This window comes from Musa acuminata, chromosome BXJ3-5, assembly GCF_036884655.1.
Source record: "Musa acuminata AAA Group cultivar baxijiao chromosome BXJ3-5, Cavendish_Baxijiao_AAA, whole genome shotgun sequence".
Classification (NCBI taxonomy): Eukaryota; Viridiplantae; Streptophyta; class Magnoliopsida; order Zingiberales; family Musaceae; genus Musa; species Musa acuminata.
Window position 1 is genome coordinate 41,639,791 of NC_088353.1, and position 20,895 is coordinate 41,660,685.

At 53.9% G+C, this 20,895-nt stretch overlaps 2 protein-coding genes across 3 annotated transcripts; one reads left to right on the forward strand and one right to left on the reverse strand.

Moving 5' to 3' along the window:
* Positions 1 to 13: 13 nt before the first annotated feature.
* Positions 14 to 3,324, forward strand: LOC135637571 (uncharacterized). The gene is made up of 8 exons (XM_065150171.1): positions 14 to 137; positions 204 to 461; positions 1,794 to 2,105; positions 2,185 to 2,231; positions 2,336 to 2,398; positions 2,574 to 2,706; positions 2,801 to 2,843; positions 2,932 to 3,324. Exons 2-7 carry the CDS (start codon positions 329 to 331, stop codon positions 2,833 to 2,835), a joined length of 723 nt encoding a protein of 240 aa, XP_065006243.1. The 5' UTR covers positions 14 to 137; positions 204 to 328; the 3' UTR covers positions 2,836 to 2,843; positions 2,932 to 3,324.
* Positions 3,325 to 3,817: 493 nt separating this feature from the next.
* Positions 3,818 to 18,990, reverse strand: LOC135638637 (uncharacterized). Of its 2 annotated transcripts, none has more exons than XM_065151843.1 (5): positions 18,824 to 18,990; positions 5,561 to 5,750; positions 5,303 to 5,417; positions 4,355 to 4,443; positions 3,818 to 4,237 (listed from the first exon to the last, which is right to left on the reverse strand). In XM_065151843.1, the coding sequence occupies exons 1-4, from the start codon at positions 18,941 to 18,943 to the stop codon at positions 4,419 to 4,421; spliced, it is 450 nt and encodes a 149-aa protein (XP_065007915.1). In that variant the 5' UTR covers positions 18,944 to 18,990; the 3' UTR covers positions 3,818 to 4,237; positions 4,355 to 4,418. The 2 variants fall into 2 exon arrangements, with proteins under 2 accessions (XP_065007915.1, XP_065007916.1); XM_065151844.1 differs by having other exon boundaries at positions 5,299 to 5,417.
* Positions 18,991 to 20,895: the final 1,905 nt, after the last annotated feature.

The window sequence follows — 20,895 nt, forward strand, 5'->3', positions numbered from 1 at the left end:
CCCTAGCTTCCGTTTCCCACCCAATTCCCAACCTCCTCGCAGTCTCGAAGGGCAGAACGCGGCGACTCCTCCTCCTCCTCCTCTCCCGACAACTAACGGGCGCGGGGGTGGTTGGTAGCAGTGAGCGGCGGAGGACGGTACTTTCTCTTTCTTCTTGTGTTCAATCGTCTAGAAGGAAAAAACCCTCCTTTTTCTCGTCTCAGTCAAAGCGAGGGTGCAGCAGAAAACCAGCTCATCAAACGAAATCGAAAGCAAAGATCTGTCTTGTTCGAGTTCATCTTGATTTTCCAGAAAACTGTAAGCTTAGGTTTGATGCGAGATTCTTGGGATGCCGAGAAAGGGCAGGAAGAAAACAGTAAAAAAATCTCCCTTGAAGCCCAAGGACGACGGGAGTGCTGTTCCGGTTACGAATGGTGCCCTCGATTTCGAGGAGCGACAACGTGCATTCAACAGTCGAGAAGGTATGGGTTCATCTGTCAAGCTTATTCAATGAAATCGTTGATCTGTATCTTGTAACAACTTTTGTTATTTGTTGGTCGCTCTTGGATAGGCATTTGAAGGGTAGGAATTAAGAGCCTCTTTAGTTAAATTCACTTCTCAGTTGGCACATGAATTGGTAGGTTGTCTAAATTCTTCCGAATGTACATATTGGTACCAATGATTTGAGTTCATCTTGAATCCGTATGTTCATCCAATGCCTATGACGGTAGTGCATTTAACATTAATGAGTTATCTCACTCCAAAAGATGATGTTTATACTCTTTTGCATGTCTTCTCCTAGTGCTAAATTACTCTTCTACAAGAACTGTTGAACAACTGGTGTAGGTTTAGTATAGTTAATGCATCATCGGGACATAGTTTAGCTCAACTCGGCAATTGCAGATTTGTTAGATTGCTTGGTTTATGATATTTTCTGATATTAAGGTTGAATTGACAAGGTAGAATGACCTTGAACTGCATGTTTTAATAACTGAATTGGCATTCAAGAATTCTGAAGTGTACATGCTACAATAGCTGTTGGTAAGAATGCCAGGAAAATTATGTAGATTTTTTGTCTTGCAATATTGGTTGGCAGAGAGAGAGCTGAATGCTTTTTATACCACATTTGCTCCATTTCTTCTTTAAACACAAGCTCGTTAGTGGTTTATCTAATAGTAAGCCTGATTGATGGCTTGTTGATTCACTTAAGAAATATTTGATTGCGAGAAAATTGTAGCTCAGTCACCAAAATGTTTGACAGTTTGATGACATTTCATCACTTCTCGGTATAATGACATCGTTAATGACATCGTCAAGGAACATATGACATTTTTCGACTACATGGAAGTCAACATTTGCTGAACTGATTTTATCTATCTGGCTTCTGCTAGGGTTTCAGGACTTTAAGTTTAAAATCTATATCAAATTCAACCATCAAATTGCTAAGTTGATGATGGAAGTACCCTCATAATTTCTAAGATTGTCAGTAATTTGAAACTATCTTTTTAATTCCGTGTAGAATGAATCAACCTGAGAGTGTAATGAAACACTCCCTCTTCTATACTCTGTTTTGCACTTTCCTCTGCTGACCTAACCTTCTTATTTCATAGCTCTAGTTGACAACATATTTTCCAAGTCTTTCAAAGGGTTTAATGGCATGGTGCATCTTCTGAAGTTCATAAGCTTGTTACTTCATTAAATTAATATTTTTATAATTGTTAGTTGGTTAGGTTTAGGTTTGGTTTCTATCTGCCCCTCCATTGGAAAGCATCCTCCTTTATAATTTGTTTGGTTTATCCTTTGCGTTTTTGCAGTTGAACGGCGAACTTCTGCAATCCAAGCTATTTGTATAGCAGAGACTGAAAACTTGCTCTCGAGGTTGCGCTTGCTTCGATCGTACCTCAGCAAAGAACAGCTGGAGACTCCTGCATTGAAATTTTTCCATGAGAACTTGCCCAATGTAACAGTGACGAGGAATGAGAAGTACCAAGTTTTTGAGTTGCAATGGAAAAACAGGGAGGATTATTTACTTGAAAATCCTGGTGGTTGCAAATTTGCTCGTGCTTCAATTAGTAATGCTCTCAATATGCCAGCAATGTGTGGCCTTCAGTTTTCAGTCAACTCAGGTTGGGACATTATTTTCTATGTTGTCTTTTATTTTCTGAGAATATTAATATGTTTCTTTCTGCTTTATGACTTTGGCAGTGAAGAAGAACCTCCTAGAGACTGCAAACCTTCAGATGCCTGATTTTGTATGTTCACTTATTTATGTAATATTATTATTCCAACTTTATTGGTGTAGAATAACATATGTCGTGCTTAGAAGATTTTACTGCTTCATATTCCTCGATGCTAGGGTTTAGATGAGCCATCCGAAAATCAGATTCGAGGAAGACGAGATGCATTTGAAACTCCTGGGGTTTGTTCTTCATTCTATTATCTTTTTATTTGAAGGTTCTACTCATACATGCATTTCATTACCATGTGGATTAATGGTCTTCTAAGTTGTTGTTAGAAATCACCAAGCTGTGTTCTTGTACTCTCTTCGATACCTTTTTCTGGTTGCCTAATGAAACATATAATATATACTGTAGGCAACTAGTAACAGGTTATCTTTTGGCATGACGCCGAAGACCCTAAGGCTACCAAAGAATGGTGAGATGCTCTTGTCTGTTCATGGTTCACCTCTGGGTGTGTACAAAGAAGAGAGTTTGGCAGCCATACATGGTAAACTGTTTCTCTCACATAGTTTCCTTTTTTGGAGAATTATTTAAGACAAGTGTTTTCAATATCTTGGCTATCTTTTATTGTTAACCTCCAGAATCTGGAGATGGAAGTCATGAAGGTGCTTGCTGAAATCCGAGGTGCTTCCTATATCTCATTTGTGTATGTTACTAAGAATTATTTCTATCTATGCTGTTGGATATGATTTTTCCTCATCTTCTGTTTCAGGATCCCTGATTGGTGGATCAAAATTACTAGAATTAGCTCGACAGCTTCACGATATTAAGCATGATTCATCGACAGATAGATACGAGTATATACCCTTTTTCTTTGCCAATGTATCACCAGGATGGACTTTCAGATGAAGATGACATGATTCTTGAAGTAACATTACCCTTGAGTTTGACCATCGAGGAACCGCCAAGCATTGCCATTGGCATCCAATGAACATTGACGCATGTGTATCTTGTTAATTTGCAAGCATCGTGCTTTCAGCTTTAAGTGAATGTGCTTGTGTTTACGCGAAGCATTGAGACACCAAACAAATATTAATGATAGCTAATATCCTGTTGTAACGTATGACAATATCCTATTATTACTAATAGACTTGGGACTTCAGCCTGGATTGTTCAGCTTCCTTCTCAATGTGCTTTCAACTATCACTAGCATGTTCAGCTAGTTTAAACACTAAAATGTGGTTATAGTCTTTGGTCTTGTGACCGACATAACAAATTCAATAAATTACTATTAAAAGAGCTGTAAATTCATGTTGGATTAGTTAGAACTGTTGAATATTGAAACTAAAACTGTCTCATAGAACTGGTACATCCTTGGGTTTTGTGTCAGTGTACTAAGTGTTGGTATATCATAATTATCGAGTTCTCAAAATATTCTGAAATGAGTTAAAGAAAATGTTATTTTCCTTGACACGTGTATTGATTAGCTACGTCGTATCAGGCGGTATAGCAAACCTTGGTTTCAACTATTCTTAGTTATAATTTATCTCTCATTGCTCATTCTAAACATGTACTTAGATTGAAAAATATGGGTTATTCAAACCATAATTTCGGATAAAGATCCTCATTTTGGATCAATAAACCAAATCATACTTAGATTCGATCCAGATTCAATCTGACAAAAACCCTACAAATATTCCCTGGAAAAACTAGAATTCAAATAATCACAAGAAATCTAATAATCTAATCTCAAACCCTTCAAATGTAAAACCATAACAAGAAAAACATACATACAAAAAACATAAACAGGAGCATTTCTACAAGAGAGCATCACCCACAAAAACAGCAACCTACACATCTACATAAAAGGAAAGATGACCTCGGTACTATAAATCTATAATGCATTAAAATGCTGGTGGCAGCTCCTCTGTTCAGTTCAAGCACCATTGAAGAGAGTGGTAAATTTAGTTACCATCATTACTCCTGCAGGGTTGATAAGAACCTTAATGGTGCCTACCCAAGTGTTTGGAAGATCTTCAGGCACAAGATGCATTTAAAAAGTTGATATCTGTTACAAGCTGGACAAAGATAACCAAATTAAATCATAGAGTACCTTTAGTAGAGTAAGTTCACTCTTAATAAAAAAAAAGGTTCACTCTTAATCCAGAATAGACCTGTACTAGGCTGAATCTTACCAAAGGCCTTTGTTCTATGATTTCATCTTCACCGGTGTCTCTTCCACTACTTGGTCTATCCGATTTAATCATCAAAGTTCTTGACAAACCTGCACCCACTAATGGTCGATCTGTCAGTTCCATACAAAGTCATTTGCTGCTGTTTTGTACACCATACAAAGTCATTATCGTGCCACCCACTAATGAACAATCAATAATATTGATGACCTGATTTGCTGCTGTTTGTACACCATACAAAGTCATTATCGTGCCACCCAAAAATAAAATCTCATAAAAGTTCCTAATGAGTTCCACTCACTTTTCATCACTTGTTATCTACCTGGTCTCAATAGAAAGCATAAAAATATTTGAGACTTCTTTTTTCTGTGCTGGAAATATCTTAGTGAACAGAATCAGAGAATTTTCAGCATTAAAGTCGAACATTTCATGTCCTAATCCAGAATCCAACAATATCTTGAGGCTGCATAGCAAATGCAGATAAGAGATTTCTTGGACGACTGAACAGATCATCTGAGTGATACTTGTCACATTTGCTGCATCTTGTATTTTTGTTTGGTATTTTTTTCGGAGGGTCGTTTGGGTTTTTGGCTGTTTGCGCCTATGTCCTGTTGTATATTGTATAATGTTCTGCTATCAAATTTTTCTCCTTTGTGAAACACCTTAACCCTCATGAAACATCATGTGTAATTGCTCCAGTGTTTCCATTTACACTTAATAGAAAAGAATGGTGAATCTACTTTCAGGAGAAAAAACAAAAAAGGTACTGATTTGAGTTAATATGAGTAGATTTATCATTCAATGAAATGCAGAAGGAAAAACTTTCATTCTAATATACAGATGAAAAACTAATCTAAATGGAACAATGTTATATTGTAAGCAATCCAAAAAAGATAGATACTACTCATACTAGTATCTTGGAAATGCTAAGAAACACTAAGCATAACCTGCCTTTTTTGGAGGTCAGATCCATCTTCCTTGGACAAAATAAATGATGGAGGATTCCAGCAATTTGCAATACAGATCTCAAGCAGCTGCAGCTTTGCTGTTTTTGTACTTAGAACTCCTGTAAATGTGAGATGATTTATAAGAGTGTGGTTGTGTTTATGAAAGATGTTAATCACTACATATGAAATATAACATGTCCTGAACTTGGTTGTTGAACCCAACTCCATAGGTGTAAGTGTAACTGTGATCTTAAGAACATACTGTTTCTGTCTTGAAACTTGCTTGATTCTCCATTTGTGCCAGGTTGATGCCCTATAACTGGTTCATTTTGGCACTTCTTATTAGATGTCATTGTCAACTCTTGAGCAAAGCCAACTGAATCTGCTTCTTTATTCCTCTTTGTCTGCTTCACTTCCACGGGAAAATTTCCTCCATTTGTGTGACAAATAGCCTGTACAATAAAGTTAGGTTCCATAGATCAGGATAAAAATACAACTCAGAAATTAAACCTTGTTTAAGATCTGAGTAGCATGATCCATCACATTGTCATATTCCCTGAAGGCTAAATATCAAATCCTGATTGTAAACCAACACATTACCCCTCCCAAGTCAGCCTCATGCATAAGTACATTCTGGATGCTAGTAGCTTTCATGTGCTCCATATCATCTATGCTTATTACAAATTGAGAAGAGAACAAACATTTCCTGGTTTGAACATTCAACATTCATTATTGTTTTCCTAAAAAGGAACGATCACAAAGGGGATTGGGATTTTGCTGGTGCTGATGTTTGGTGCCTGCCAAAAATAACTACATATAACAGAATGTAACATACATATGTTCAATCATGAACTCCCCCAACGGTCCAGGAGTAAAATGGAGGGTGATATGGCAAAAAATGGTAAACCCCACTCCCGGCGACGCCCCCCCGCACGTGGACAGGTGCGGCGCCCCAGGGAGAGCAACGAGGGCAACGGTCTGCGTCCGGACGTTAGCCTCACTGAGCCCGCAGCCCCTTCAGTTGACCCAGCACAGTAGGACGAGACAGAAGTGGGTAGCGGTTGAAGCTCGCCCATACCCTGCGATCCCCCGTTCCCATACGCAATGTCCTCAGCGATGTCGGACGCCATCAGAGATACGGCCCCGACCGACGGGATGGCGCACCCGAGAATGCCAGGTTCCCCTATAAGCGTCCTCAAGCCAGAGGGAAGAGGTCAGGCTGGATTCCCCAAACAACCGCGATCGCATCTCTCTAACTTGATCGTCGGAGGGGTCGGGTCGAGCGGACCCGACCATCGTGCAGGTATCAAGCCGTGGTCTCCCGTCCGGGACGCGCCGGCGACCCCCGCCCAGGAAGAGTCGCCGCATCGCCCCGAGTCCGAGGCCGCACCCGACCACCCCGGTGGAAACGAGTACCGCCCCAGGGAGATCCCCGCCATTCGGACCCCCGAACGAGCCGAGACGACCTCCCGGGTTACGGCTAAGAAAAAAAGGGTGTTTACACTAACTAAAAAAAAGGTGTTTACACTAACATAATGGCGCTAGAAGGAGGGCCGGTCCGAATGCCAAGCGATCCACAGGCTCACTCCGACGAACCCCCAGCCATCCGGTCGCACACGACCGACGCGACGGAGGAGCACTCCCAACAGGAGGGAATTCGGGACGAGCGCCCCGCCGCGACCTCGGAGCGCTATTGGCGATTATTCAACGATCCGGGCCTATCGCCTCCCGTTGCCAATCCCGGTGGCCCGTCACCCGTACCACCCGAAGCCTTCTACGACCTCACGCACCAGGTTCGGGCCCTTATGGGAGTAATGCAGACCATCATCCCGCTGGTCTCTCCCCCGACGTCTTCACACTCAACCTTACCCCCGCCGCGGCAACGGCCCGCCGCTCAAAACACCGCACCGCTCCCCGAGTCTCCCGCTTCGCCTCCGCGCCGATTGACCCAACCCGGGAGCCGAGGAGCGGAGGAACCAACGGCGCACCCGACGCTCGTAGCCCCACTTTCAGACTCGGCGGAGGGCCTGTGGGCCCAGTTACGCCTCGTAGGCCGCCGGCTGGACGAGGTGCAGCGCGAGGTTCGCCGGACCAGGGGAGACCCGGGGGCCGAACAACACCAGGGGTCCCCCTTCATCCCCGAGATTCAAGAGCAGGCCATCCCGCCGCATTTTCGGCTCCCGTCATTAGATGCCTATGAAGGTGCCACCGATCCGGCCGACCACGTGGCTGCTTTCCGCGCCCAAATGGCGCTATACGGGACGTCCGATGCCCTGATGTGCAGGGCGTTCCCGACAACCCTGCGGGGCCCAGCCCGAGCGTGGTACAGCAATCTGAAGACCGCGACCATCGCCTCTTTCGACCAGTTGGCCAGGGACTTTGAGCTTAACTTCCTGGCTCATGCCAAGCCGAAACCGTCGGTGGCGATGCTCCTCGGGCTCAACCAGAGGGAGGATGAGCCCCTTTCTCACTTTGTGAACCGCTTCACCACACAAATCCGCGGGCTATCTGATGCTCACCCTTCTTTGATGATGCAGGCATTCATGATGGGCCTGCGCCCTACCCGATTCTTTTGGTCTCTGGTGGAGCGACCCCCTACTTCGGTTCCCGAAATGTTGCAGCGTGCGAACCAGTACGTCGCTGCCGAGGCATGGATGGTCGGGAAGCGTGACGAGCGCAAAAGGGTCAAGCCAGAGCAGTCCCAACAGCAACAGCCCGCCACCTCCCGACGCAGGGCCGGCGGCCTCAACGATGCGGTACCTAGGTCCCCCCCCCCGGGCCTGAACTCCTCTCGGACCGAGATATTTCTCCATATTAAGGAGAAAGGCCTTCTCAAAGACCCCTACCCAATGAGGAGTCCGCGCGAGCTCGCGGACCGCTCTAAATACTGCCGTTTCCACCGGCAGCCCGGTCACGACACCGAGGAGTGCCGAGAATTAAAAAGGCAAATTGAGGAGCTCATCCGCCGAGGGCACCTCGGTTCATACCTCCGACCAGACAAGGAGCTCTCGCCACGCCCGGAGGGCCCCATCGAGCGACACATAGATGTCATAACCGGCGGGCCGGCGTCCGGAGGGAGTTCCACGGCGGGTGGAAGGGCATACGCCAGGGCCTCCCGGGCTGAGGATTCCAAACCTGAAAAAGGCCCCGAAGTCACCTTCCCGACCGAGGGATCTGAACTAGCCGAGCATGATGACGCACTGGTGATATCAGCCAGAATCGCCAACGCGCAAGTGAGAAGAATCATGGTCGACACTGGAAGCTCGGCCGATATACTTTATTGGGACGCCTTCCAAAAGCTCGGCCTGGTAAAGGAGAACATGAAGCCGATATGCTCAATACTCACGGGGTTCACCGGCGCCTCAATCTCGTCACTAGGGGTCATCACCCTGCCCCTAACTTTGGGAGCCTTCCCGAAGGCAAAAACTGTGATGACCTCCTTTCTGGTGGTCGACCTCCCCACGGCATACAACACCATCCTAGGACGGCCAACCCTCAACAACACCCGAGCCGTCATCTCAACTTACTATCAAACCATCAAGTTCCCGACCCACGATGGGGTCGGGGAAGTGGCGGGGAACTCCTGGGAGTCCAGGCGCTGCTACTTGACCGCTGTGTCATTAAACAAGAGAGCAAGGATCCAATCCCCGCTGGAAGACCCCCGGGAGGGAAAAAAACCAACCCCCCGCCCCGAGCCGAAGGAATCCACCGTCGACTTGCCACTGGTCGAAGGAAGGCCCGATCAAACAGTCAAAATCGGGTCGGGACTCCCCGAAAAAGAACAACAGCAGCTTGTCGGCCTTCTGCGAGTCAACGCCGACATCTTCGCTTGGACGCCAGCCGACCTAGTAGGAGTCCACCCGGAAGTCGCGCTGCACCACCTGAACATCTCGTCCGACGCCCGGCCGGTGAAACAGAGGCCCAGGCGGCAGGCCCCGGATCGGCAACTGGCCATTCGAGAAGAAGTAAACCGGCTTCTGGCGGCCGGTTTCATAGAAGAGGCAAGTTACCCACAGTGGCTCTCCAATGTAGTCCTCGTCAAAAAACCTAATGGAAGCTGGCGGATGTGCGTTGACTACACCAGTCTCAACAATGCTTGCCCAAAAGATTGCTACCCCCTGCCGAAGATCGACCAGCTGGTCGACGCCACGGCCGGCCACGCCCGACTCTCGTTTATGGACGCCTTCTCCGGGTACAACCAGATCAGGATGGCACCCGAAGATCAAAAACATACAGCCTTCCTCACCGAGCAAGGGATATATTTTTACAAAGTTATGTCGTTCGGGTTGAAAAACGCCGGGGCAACCTACCAGAGGACGGTGAACAAGATGTTCGCCCGCCAGATCGGACGAAACATGGAGGTATATGTCGACGACATGATCGTAAAGAGCCGAACGGCGGAGGCTCATCCCTCCGACCTGGCAGAAACATTCGACACTCTGCGGAGGTTCGGCCTGCGCCTCAACCCCACCAAGTGCGCCTTCGGCGTGACCTCGGGAAAATTCCTCGGATTCATCATACACGAGAGAGGGATTGACGCCAACCCGGAAAAGATACAGGCCATCATTGACATGCGGCCTCCTCAGACGATCAGAGACCTGCAGCGCCTTAACGGGAGGCTAGTCGCTTTATCGCGTTTCCTCTCCCGATCGGGAGATCGCTGCCACTCTTTTTTCCGGGCCCTGAAGGATCCGAAGAACTTCCGATGGACGGCGGAATGCGAGACGACCTTCGAGCAGATGAAGCTACACCTGGCCAGCCTCCCTCGACTCGCTTCGGTCTCCCCGGGGGAGAGGCTGAGTCTCTACCTTGCCGTCTCTCGGCACGCGGTCAGCTCGGTTCTAGTCAAAGAAATTTCCGGCGATCAACTACCGGTCTACTACGTCAGCCACATGCTGAGCGGGCCAGAAGAACGCTACCCGCCGATCGAAAAGCTGGCGCTGGCGCTCGTCCTGTCGGCGCGGAAACTCCGCCCCTACTTCCAGGCCCACCCGATAGAGGTAATAACCGATCAGCCGCTTCGGCTTGTCCTGTCCAAATTCGATGTTGCAGGGCGTCTCCTCAAATGGGCAGTGGAGCTCGGCGAGCACGACAAACAATACATACCTCGGACCGCCATCAAAGCCCAGTCCGTGGCAGACTTCATTGCGGAGCTGACCCCGACTTCCGGCGAAGAACTCGAGCCGCTGCGCGACACCTGGACCCTCCACGTAGATGGCTCGGCCAACGCGAAAGGCGCCGGCGCGGGTCTGGTACTGGCAACACCTGACGGCCGCTCGATCGAGCGCTCCTTCCGCTTCGAGTTCAGAGCCACCAACAACGAGGCAGAATACGAGGCTCTCCTGGCGGGGCTCCAGTTGGCACTGGAAATGCAGGTGACCGACATACGCGTCCTCACCGACTCACAGCTGGTGGCTAGGCAGCTCGACGGCGAATACGAGGCCCGGGACCCGACTATGGCGAAATACCTAGCACAGGTAAGAAGCCTCGCCGCCAAGTTCGCCCATTTTGAATTGTCGAATGTTCCCAGGAGCGAGAACCAGCGAGCCGACACCCTGGCTAAACTGGCGTCCGGCACGTCCCCCTGGGCTCGACCCGAGACCGAAGAACTCCCCCGCCGAGCCATAGAGGTCGTCGCCACCGTCGCTCACGGCGCGCCGGCCACTTGGGTACAGGAGATGTTACGCTTCAAGCAGGACGGGACCCTGCCCGACAATACAACTACAGCTCGGCGCTTGCGTCGGACGCAGGCGTGGTACACCGAGGAAGGAGGACGGCTGTACAAACGGTCTTTCTCGCGCCCCCTGTTGCGCTGCCTGGAGCCGAGCGAAGCCTGGACGGTTCTGTCCGACATGCACGAAGGGGCTTGCGGGGAACACATAGGCGAGCGAACCCTGGCGCACAAGGTACTCCGACAGGGGTACTACTGGCCGACCATGCGCCAGGACGCAAAAGCTCTCGTGCGGCGATGCAGCGCGTGCCAGGAGCACGCCCGTACCGCCCGACGGCCGGCGGTCCTGTTCACCCCCGTCGACTGTGCCTGGCCATTCGCGCAATGGGGACTGGACATACTCGGGCCTCTCCCGCCCACCTCCGGCCAGCGGAAGTACATCATCGTGGGAGTGGACTACTTTACCAGATGGGTCGAAGCCGAGCCCCTAGCAACCATCACGGAGTCGCAAGTGGAAAGGTTCGTATGGAGAAACCTCATAACCCGTTTCGGCCTGCCCCAGTCCATCATCGCCGACAATGGACCTCAGTTCACCGGCAGGAAATTCCAAGAGTTTTGCGCCAAGCACAAAGTTCAACTGAGGTTCAGCTCGGTGGCTTACCCCCAGGCGAATGGGCTAGCTGAAGTAACCAACCGGGCCATCGTCGACGGACTCAAGAGAAGGGTGTCCGCTACCCGATCGGCTTGGATCGACGAGCTCCCGAGCGTCCTGTGGGCGCTTCGCACTACCCCCAAGACCCCGACCGGGGAGTCTCCCTATAGCCTCACGTTCGGGACCGAGGCCGTGTTGCCACCCGAGGTAGCCGTCCCGACTCCGCGGACGGCAGACTACAGCGAAGAAGCCTCGGGCGAAGGGCTCCGATCAAACCTGGACCTGCTCGAGGAAAGACGGGCCGACGCACACCAGAAAGCCCTTTCTTACAAAAGAGCCGTAGCGAGGGTCTACAACCGGAGCATGCGACCCCGGTCGATAAAGTTAGAGGACCTGGTCCTGCGCAAAATCGAGGTCAGCCACCCCACCCGAGTAAGGGGGAAACTTGCCCCAAAGTGGGAGGGACCCTATCGGGTCATCGGAGTATCCCGACCGGGGACATTCAGGCTCGCAACAATGGATGGCGACCCCGTGCCCCGGACTTGGAACATACAGAACCTTAGGAAATATTTCGTCTGAAGACATAGACATTACGCAAACACAGAAAATCGGAGGAAAAGATCATCTTATTAAAAAACAAACCCATACACAAAACCCTCACACCCTCGACCTCGACATACAAAAACGACCCTCACTCCTCTCCCGGAGTCTTCGGGCGGTCGTCGAACGGAACGTCCTCCGGCATGTCCACCTCCAGGTCCACGGGGTGAGAGGCGAACGGATCCCTTTCCACCTCGGAGCCGGGAGGGCACGAACCGAAGCGACCCAGGGCGATTCTGTATCCGTACTCGTAGGATACTCGCCCCATTCGGGTCAGTCCGAGCTCAAAGTTCTCGGACTTCTTGTAGGCTTCGATCGCCTCCTTGTCCTTTGACGGGCGGAGGCGAACCTCCTCAGCCAACGCCTCGGAAGCAGCGCGGGCTTCAGCCTCGGCCTTCCCCGCCCTCTTGGAGAGACCAAGTGCCTCTGACTTCGACTGGCGGAGCTCGGCCCGATCCAAGCGGAGGAACTCCTGGAGCTCCTTGACCGAATCGCCCGACCGCTCGAGCTCGGCTCGTAAACGCGCCACTTCTTCCTCGGAATCGGTCGCGCGTTTTTCCGCAGCCGCTACCGCCTCGGGGCCCGACCCAGTCCGAATCTCCTCTAGCTGACGACACAACTCGGAGTTGCGCTCGCTGAAGTCCCAGATTATCTGGCCAGCGTCGCGCACTCGGTCCATCAGCGCCGTCGAATAATGGAGGCCCTGCCACAAGAAAATAAGGGTCAGCGCACAGTCGCAGGGATGCCCGGAGTTAGCGAAATGCTTACCAGTGTCAGAAACCTCCCCGCCTTGCTGAGCATGGTCTCCGAGGGCATGGTGTACAGGTCCCGAGCCAGGTCGGGGTGGAGCACGCCTCGAAGGAAGGCGGCCGAGGGATCTCCCCCGGCCCATACGTTGTCCCCTCGGGACAGCCCCTTCCATCGGGCGACCAGCGGGTCGGAAGCCTCCCCTGTCGGAAGCTCGCCCATCACCGCTGCCCATAGGGGCTCGTCGGCCCCCGTGCGTAGCCCGCACAGATCATCCACCGTGGGCAGGTTCGCCCTCTTCCCGGCCGCCCCCTGGCTAGGCCCTTCAAATCGGGAAGGCCCCTCCTCCCGAGTGGTCCGCTTGACGCCCACGATTGTTGGAGGAGTGGTCCCCGCCTTGGTTTTCCCCGGACCCGTCGTCCTCGCCTTCTTTGACGGACGTCCCTCGGGGATCTCCAATGGGGCACCCGCCGAACCGGACAACGGGTCGGCTGGGGAACGCGGAGGGGAAGCAGCGGACTGGCGCGGGGAAGAAGCCGACGAAGAGCGACCACCACGGAGGGACAGGAGCTTCATTCCTACGAAGAAGACAAGCAAAACCGTCACAAACTGTAAAAACAAATAAAACGTGGAGAACACCCTCTATAAACATACCCCCGAAAGCCGGGCTAAGACCCGCCTCGGCTAGCCACTCCTCGGTCATAGCTCGGATGGCCTGAGAACCGGGAAGGATTGCCCGAAGCCTCTTCAAATCCCGACGCTCCTCGTCGTTCAAGTCCGGGACTGTGTTATCTATCACCCTCTCCGCCCACCGAACCCCGAAGCCCCAATCCCTCGGCCAGCTAACGTAAAAAAACCGCCCCTTCCACCCTTTATTATTCAAAGGGGCTCCCCCGACGCGAAAGCCAGCCCGGGCCGACACGAAATAGCCCCCCGGCCCCTTGCGAAGGCGGAAACATGAGAGAAAGAGGTTTCGGGTAGGGGTGATGTTAGCATAGTAACACTCCCCTAAGAACGCTACCAGGTACCGCCATGAGTTAGGCGTCACCTGGGAAGGCGAAATCCGCCAGAGAGATAGGCAGGAAACAATGGTGGGGTGGAGGGGAAGGCGCAACCCAGCCTCTAGGGCATCTTGGGTCAGCGCAAAACCTCGGGGGATCGGGTCGTATGACCGCTGCCCCGGATCAGGGGCAACCAGGACAAACTCCTCTGGGATGTAATAGCGCTCCCGGAGCTTTTCCAGCGACGACCCACTCACCACCGAGTCGAGGTCGTGCGGCCACATTAGCGCCTCAAGGGCTCGCGCCGCCTCCTCGTCCGGGGAAGACGGAGGCATGCTCTCCCGAACTCTGTCGAGGGACGAAGGCGAAGAGACAGGTGAGAAGGACATTCCTTACCGGCTTTTGGAACGAACAAGAGAGACGACGAGGGAGCGACTGTGGGATTGTGGCGTAGGAGAGGAGAAGGTGCGATGGCAGAAAGAAACGACGAGGTCCAAGACTCAGCAGCAGAAATCATAAAACGGGCAGGATACGCCATTCATGTAAGAAAAAAAAAAAACCCCGCCGAAAGAGACGTCCCTTCGTCTCCCCCTAGCGGCCGACAGCTCATCCGCACACCCGCTCGCATCAGGGAAGACCAACGAACACCCCATCATAAATGCGGACCCAAAGCCGCTGCGGGAAACGACGTGGAGAACGGCCACTACAACTTCTCAACGCCTAAAAAGAACGACGATCTTGCCTCACGCTTCCCGAGACCACCGCCTCGGCGCGGCCGGCCCGTCCGAGACGTGCTCCTCGGCCGCATGTTTTCCCGAGACCACCTCCTCGGCGCGGCCAGCCCGCCCGAGACGTGCTCCTCGGCCGCATATTTCCCGAGACCACCTCCTCGGCGCGGCCAACCCGCCCGAGACGTGCTCCTCGGCCGCATGTTTTCCCGAGACCACCTCCTCGGCGCGGCCAACCCGCCCGAGACGTGCTCCTCGGCCGCATATTTCCCGAGACCACCTCCTCGGCGCGGCCAGCCCGCCCGAGACGTGCTCCTCGGCCGCATGTTTTCCCGAGACCACCTCCTCGGCGCGGCCAGCCCGCCCGAGACGTGCTCCTCGGCCGCATGTTTTCCCGAGACCACCTCCTCGGCGCGGCCAGCCCGCCCGAGACGTGCTCCTCGGCCGCATATTTCCCGAGACCACCTCCTCGGCGCGGCCAACCCGCCCGAGACGTGCTCCTCGGCCGCATGTTTTCCCGAGACCACCTCCTCGGCGCGGCCAGCCCGCCCGAGACGTGCTCCTCGGCCGCATATTTCCCGAGACCACCTCCTCGGCGCGGCCAGCCCGCCCGAGACGTGCTCCTCGGCCGCATATTTCCCGAGACCACCTCCTCGGCGCGACCAGCCCGCCCGAGACGTGCTCCTCGGCCGCATGTTTTCCCGAGACCACCTCCTCGGCGCGGCCAGCCCGCCCGAGACGTGCTCCTCGGCCGCATGTTTCCCGAGACCACCTCCTCGGCGCGGCCAGCCCGCCCGAGACGTGCTCCTCGGCCGCATATTTCCCGAGACCACCTCCTCGGCGCGGCCAGCCCGCCCGAGACGTGCCCCTCGGCCGCATGTTTTCCCGAGACCACCTCCTCGGCGCGGCCAACCCGCCCGAGACGTGCTCCTCGGCCGCATGTTTTCCCGAGACCACCTCCTCGGCGCGGCCAGCCCGCCCGAGACGTGCTCCTCGGCCGCATATTTCCCGAGACCACCTCCTCGGCGCGGCCAACCCGCCCGAGACGTGCTCCTCGGCCGCATGTTTTCCCGAGACCACCTCCTCGGCGCGGCCAGCCCGCCCGAGACGTGCTCCTCGGCCGCATATTTCCCGAGACCACCTCCTCGGCGCGGCCAACCCGCCCGAGACGTGCTCCTCGGCCGCATGTTTTCCCGAGACCACCTCCTCGGCGCGGCCAGCCCGCCCGAGACGTGCTCCTCGGCCGCATATTTCCCGAGACCACCTCCTCGGCGCGGCCAGCCCGCCCGAGACGTGCTCCTCGGCCGCATATTTCCCGAGACCACCTCCTCGGCGCGGCCAGCCCGCCCGAGACGTGCTCCTCGGCCGCATGTTTTCCCGAGACCACCTCCTCGGCGCGGCCAGCCCGCCCGAGACGTGCTCCTCGGCCGCATGTTTCCCGAGACCACCTCCTCGGCGCGGCCAGCCCGCCCGAGACGTGCTCCTCGGCCGCATATTTCCCGAGACCACCTCCTCGGCGCGGCCAGCCCGCCCGAGACGTGCCCCTCGGCCGCATGTTTTCCCGAGACCACCTCCTCGGCGCGGCCAGCCCGCCCGAGACGTGCTCCTCGGCCGCATGTTTCCCGTGACCACCTCCTCGGCGCGGCCAGCCCATCCGAGACGTGCTCCTCGGCCGCATGTTTCCCGAGACCACCTCCTCGGCGCGGCCAGCTCGCCCGAGACGTGCTCCTCGGCCACATGTTCCCGAGACCACCTCCTCGGCGCGGCCAACCCGCCCGAGACGTGCTCCTCGGCCGCATATTTCCCGAGACCACCTCCTCGGCGCGGCCAACCCGCCCGAGACGTGCTCCTCGGCCGCATGTTTTCCCGAGACCACCTCCTCGACGCGGCCAGCCCGCCCGAGACGTGCTCCTCGGCCGCATATTTCCCGAGACCACCTCCTCGGCGCGGCCAGCCCGCCCGAGACGAGCTCCTCGGCCGCATGTTTTCCCGAGACCACCTCCTCGGCGCGACCAGCTCGCCCGAGACGTGCTCCTCGGCCACATGTTCCCGAGACCACCTCCTCAGCGCGGCCAGCCCGCCCGAGACGTGCTCCTCGGCCGCATGTTTTCCCGAGACCACCTCCTCGGCGCGGCCAGCCCGCCCGAGACGTGCTCCTCGGCCGCATGTTTCCCGAGACCACCTCCTCGGCGCGGCCAGCCCGTCCGAGACGTGCTCCTCGGCCGCATATCTCCCGAGACCACCTCCTCGGCGCGTCCAGCCCGTCCGAGACGTGCTCCTCGGCCGCATGTTTCCCGAAGACCACCTCCTCGGCGCGGCCAGCCCACCCGAGACGTGCTCCTCGGCCACATGTTCCCGAGACCACCTCCTCGGCGCGGCCAGCCCGTCCGAGACGTGCTCCTCGGCCGCATATTTCCCGAGACCACCTCCTCGGCGCGGCCTGCCCACCCGAGACGTGTTCCCCGACCAAAGCACCTATGCAGCGCGGCCTGCTCGCCCCTGACCTGAGTCCCAATCGCGACCCACGAAAGGAACCGCCGCTTACCGATCAAAAACCATGCCTCGAATCCCCACCGTCCGATGCCGAGCCATGGCTTCCTTTGGGGGGGGGATATGATATGGCAAAAAATGGTAAACCCCACTCCCGGCGACGCCCCCCCGCACGTGGACAGGTGCGGCGCCCCAGGGAGAGCAACGAGGGCAACGGTCTGCGTCCGGACGTTAGCCTCACTGAGCCCGCAGCCCCTTCAGTTGACCCAGCACAGTAGGACGAGACAGAAGTGGGTAGCGGTTGAAGCTCGCCCATACCCTGCGATCCCCCGTTCCCATACGCAACGTCCTCAGCGATGTCGGACGCCATCAGAGATACGGCCCCGACCGACGGGATGGCGCACCCGAGAATGCCAGGTTCCCCTATAAGCGTCCTCAAGCCAGAGGGAAGAGGTCAGGCTGGATTCCCCAAACAACCGCGATCGCATCTCTCTAACTTGATCGTCGGAGGGGTCGGGTCGAGCGGACCCGACCATCGTGCAGGTATCAAGCCGTGGTCTCCCGTCCGGGACGCGCCGGCGACCCCCGCCCAGGAAGAGTCGCCGCATCGCCCCGAGTCTGAGGCCGCACCCGACCACCCCGGTGGAAACGAGTACCGCCCCAGGGAGATCCCCACCATTCGGACCCCCGAACGAGCCGAGACGACCTCCCGGGTTACGGCTAAGAAAAAAAGGGTGTTTACACTAACTAAAAAAAAGGTGTTTACACTAACAGAGGGCATTTGAGATAATAATTCCAAAATTGTGATACAGAGCAGTTCTACATGGGAGACAAATTTCATTTCTTGGAAAGAAAACATTTGCCAAGAAAAAGGAAAAATATATGTAAGATTTCATATGCATAATATGTCACTTTCAAGCTTGTGAACCAAACAAAACTCATAGAGGACCAAATGATGAAACTGCATGTTGGATTATTACTTTCCACTCAATGGTTATATTGATCTGCACATCGTATAATCATATTATGCAATCAATAAAGGTTGACCAAAGCATTGGAAAAGGGGGCATCACTTAAAATTCCGGTGAGAATTGGAACACTAGAACATTTCTCAATAGCATTTCAAAGCATAAAGAACTGAAACAGCCACTCCGACTATGTCAGTGAGCTTTGTGCATCAGGCCTTTCTTTTTCTTTTTTTCTAAAAGAACTTAAAGAAACCATAGGTGGATGTTTTTTACCTTCTCTTCCATTGGATCAAACATCATATCCAATTTCTAGCTTGTTTACTAAAATAAAACTTAAGAAGATGACCAACGAAGAAATTTCAGGTTGAATCACTGCTTATCATCACATTGGTCGGTGCATGACATTAAACGAATCGTGCAATCAATGAAGGTTCCACCAAACAATCAACTTTAGGGCATAGCTTAAATTGCTGGTAAGACTTGGGATATAGCAAGAACATAGTTTCTAAGCAGAAATCAAAGAAGATGGTTGCTATTTTACCTCCTCTACTTCCGTTGTATCATTACTTACCATTGATGGCCACATGGATCTGTCATAACAGTATTTAAACCATGCAATCAATGAAGTTTCACCAACAATCAATGAGAGGGAACACTATAATTTTTACCTCCTCTTCCATTGGATCAACCCAGCTTTCTCGGCGGCATCTCCACCGGACGGGAGGGCAAGAGGGGCCGTCCATTGCTTCCGATCTCGAAGAGAGTGTTACTCGGTGGAACAAGGTCATAGACCGGCGTTCTCCGCCGATCCTGGGGACGTCGCACGTGCACGCCGCATGCGTCTAAGAGAGAGAAGTAGCGAGGAGTACCCGCAAGCGTTCTTATAGAAGAAGGGAAACAAGTCAGCCTGGTGTCGTTCGTTTCCGTTTTCCGCTCCGACGTGGCGATTCGACTCCCCAATTATATACTTTTAAATTTTATTTTAAAAAAATTCTATTATTAAAAATATTTAAAATTTTCTATGGATAAATTCTCGAAAAATACCTGTAAGAAAAATGCCTCTACCTCTGTTTCATATTATCTCTGTATCGTCTTTGATGCGGGGGGCATCTATTTAAGCCGTGGCCTCAGGGTCGTCTCGTCTCGGCTCGGTTCGGGGGTCCGGATGTCGGGGATCTCGGGCTCCGTCCCTCGGGGTCTCCCGAAGGCCGAGCACGGTGGTTCGGGTCGAGAGGTCGGGTCGGCAGAAAGCTCCGTCGCAGCACACAGGTCAGGTCGGGAGAAAGCTCCGCCTCAGCACCGGGAAGAGTGGTTCAGGTCGGGAGGTCGGGTCGGCGGGTCGGGTTGGCGGGTCGGGTCGGCAGAAAGCTCCGCCGCAGCGCCGGGAAGAGGCGACACCGTCTCGGACCTGCACATAGGTCAGGCCGGGAGCTCGGCCCGACCCCTCCGACGATCAAGTTAGCGATGTGGAGAGAGTTTTGGAGGAAGAGATGCCTCCATACAAGTGTTGTGTGTGAGTTCGTCCTCCCCCCCTTGTTCGTTTAGAACTCTAGGGTATTTATAGATGAGTTTTGATGTTACTTGATGTGGCTGCTTGCAGGAGGCAGGCTGATAGTGTCTAACTTGGGGTTGGCGTGGCGTGAAGAACTAAGCCTGAGTTAGGCGTTAATGCCGACTTCCTCGGGCAGTGTGTTGTCTAGGCATGGCTGACGTCATGGCGTGTTACATCACCATTTTTACCCTTATCATATTCCCCCCCCGAAAGGAGCTATGCGTCGGTTGTTGTATAAGAGGAGTCTAATGCATGGCTTCTGTCTTCAGACGGGCTGGCCGCGCGGACGAGGTCTCGGGGAACATGGAGCCGAAGGGCCGAGGAGCCCGATGCAGGCGGGTTTGGTCGCGCAGGTGTGTCTCGGGAGCATGGGGCCAAGGAGCACGACGCAGGCGTACCGCGTAGGCGTGTCTCGGGAACATGGAGCCAAGGAGCACGACGCAGGCGGGCTGGTCGCGCAGGTGTGTCTCGGGAACATGGGGCCAAGGAGCACGACGCAGGCGGGCAGGCCGCGCAGGTGTGGTCTCGGGCATTATGCGGCCGAGGATCACGACGCAGGCGGACAGACCACGCAGGCGTGGTCGCGTTGGTCATGCGGCCGAGTAGCACGACGCAGGTGGACAGACCACGCAAGCGTGGTCGCAATGGTCATGCGACCGAGTAGCACGGCGCAGGCGGACAGACCGTGCAAGTGTGGGCTTGGGCATCATGCGGCCGAGGAGGTGGCCTCAGGCATTATGCGATCGAGGGGGTGGCCTCAGGCATTATGCGGCCGAGGAGCGCGATGCAGGCGAGCTGGCCGCGCAGGCGTGTCTCGGGAGCATGGGGCCAAGGAGCACGATGCAGGCGGCTGGCCGCGCAGGTGTGTCTCGGGAACATGGGGCCAAGGAGCACGACGCAGGCGGGCTGGCCGCGCAAGTGTGATCTCGGGCATTATGCGGTCGAGGATCACGACGCATGCGGGCAGACCGCGCAGGCATGGTCGCGTTGGTCATGCGGCCGAGTAGCACGACGCAGGCGGACAGACCGCGCAGGCGTGGTCGCGATGGTCATGTGACCGAGTAGCACGACATAGGCGGGCAGGCCGCGAGAGGTGAACTCGAGCAGTGCATGGCCGAGGGAAGTGGCTCGGGCTGAGAGACAACTCAGGTGGGCAGGTCGCATTGAGGTGAACTCGATAGTGTATGG

Excerpts from the sequence above, each read along its gene's own strand:
- LOC135637571 (XM_065150171.1), top strand. The coding sequence starts at position 329 with ATGCCGAGAAAGGGCAGGAAGAAAACAGTAAAAAAATCTCCCTTGAAG. Across the intron at positions 462-1,793 it reads TGCATTCAACAGTCGAGAAG|TTGAACGGCGAACTTCTGCA; the intron begins GTATGGGTTCAT and ends GCGTTTTTGCAG. Across the intron at positions 2,707-2,800 it reads GAGTTTGGCAGCCATACATG|AATCTGGAGATGGAAGTCAT; the intron begins GTAAACTGTTTC and ends GTTAACCTCCAG.
- LOC135638637 (XM_065151843.1), bottom strand. The coding sequence starts at position 18,943 with ATGACCTTGTTCCACCGAGTAACACTCTCTTCGAGATCGGAAGCAATG. Across the intron at positions 5,418-5,560 it reads CAAGTTTCAAGACAGAAACA|GAGTTCTAAGTACAAAAACA; the intron begins GTATGTTCTTAA and ends TCACATTTACAG. Across the intron at positions 4,444-5,302 it reads GGATCTGACCTCCAAAAAAG|GTTTGTCAAGAACTTTGATG; the intron begins GCAGGTTATGCT and ends TAGTGGGTGCAG.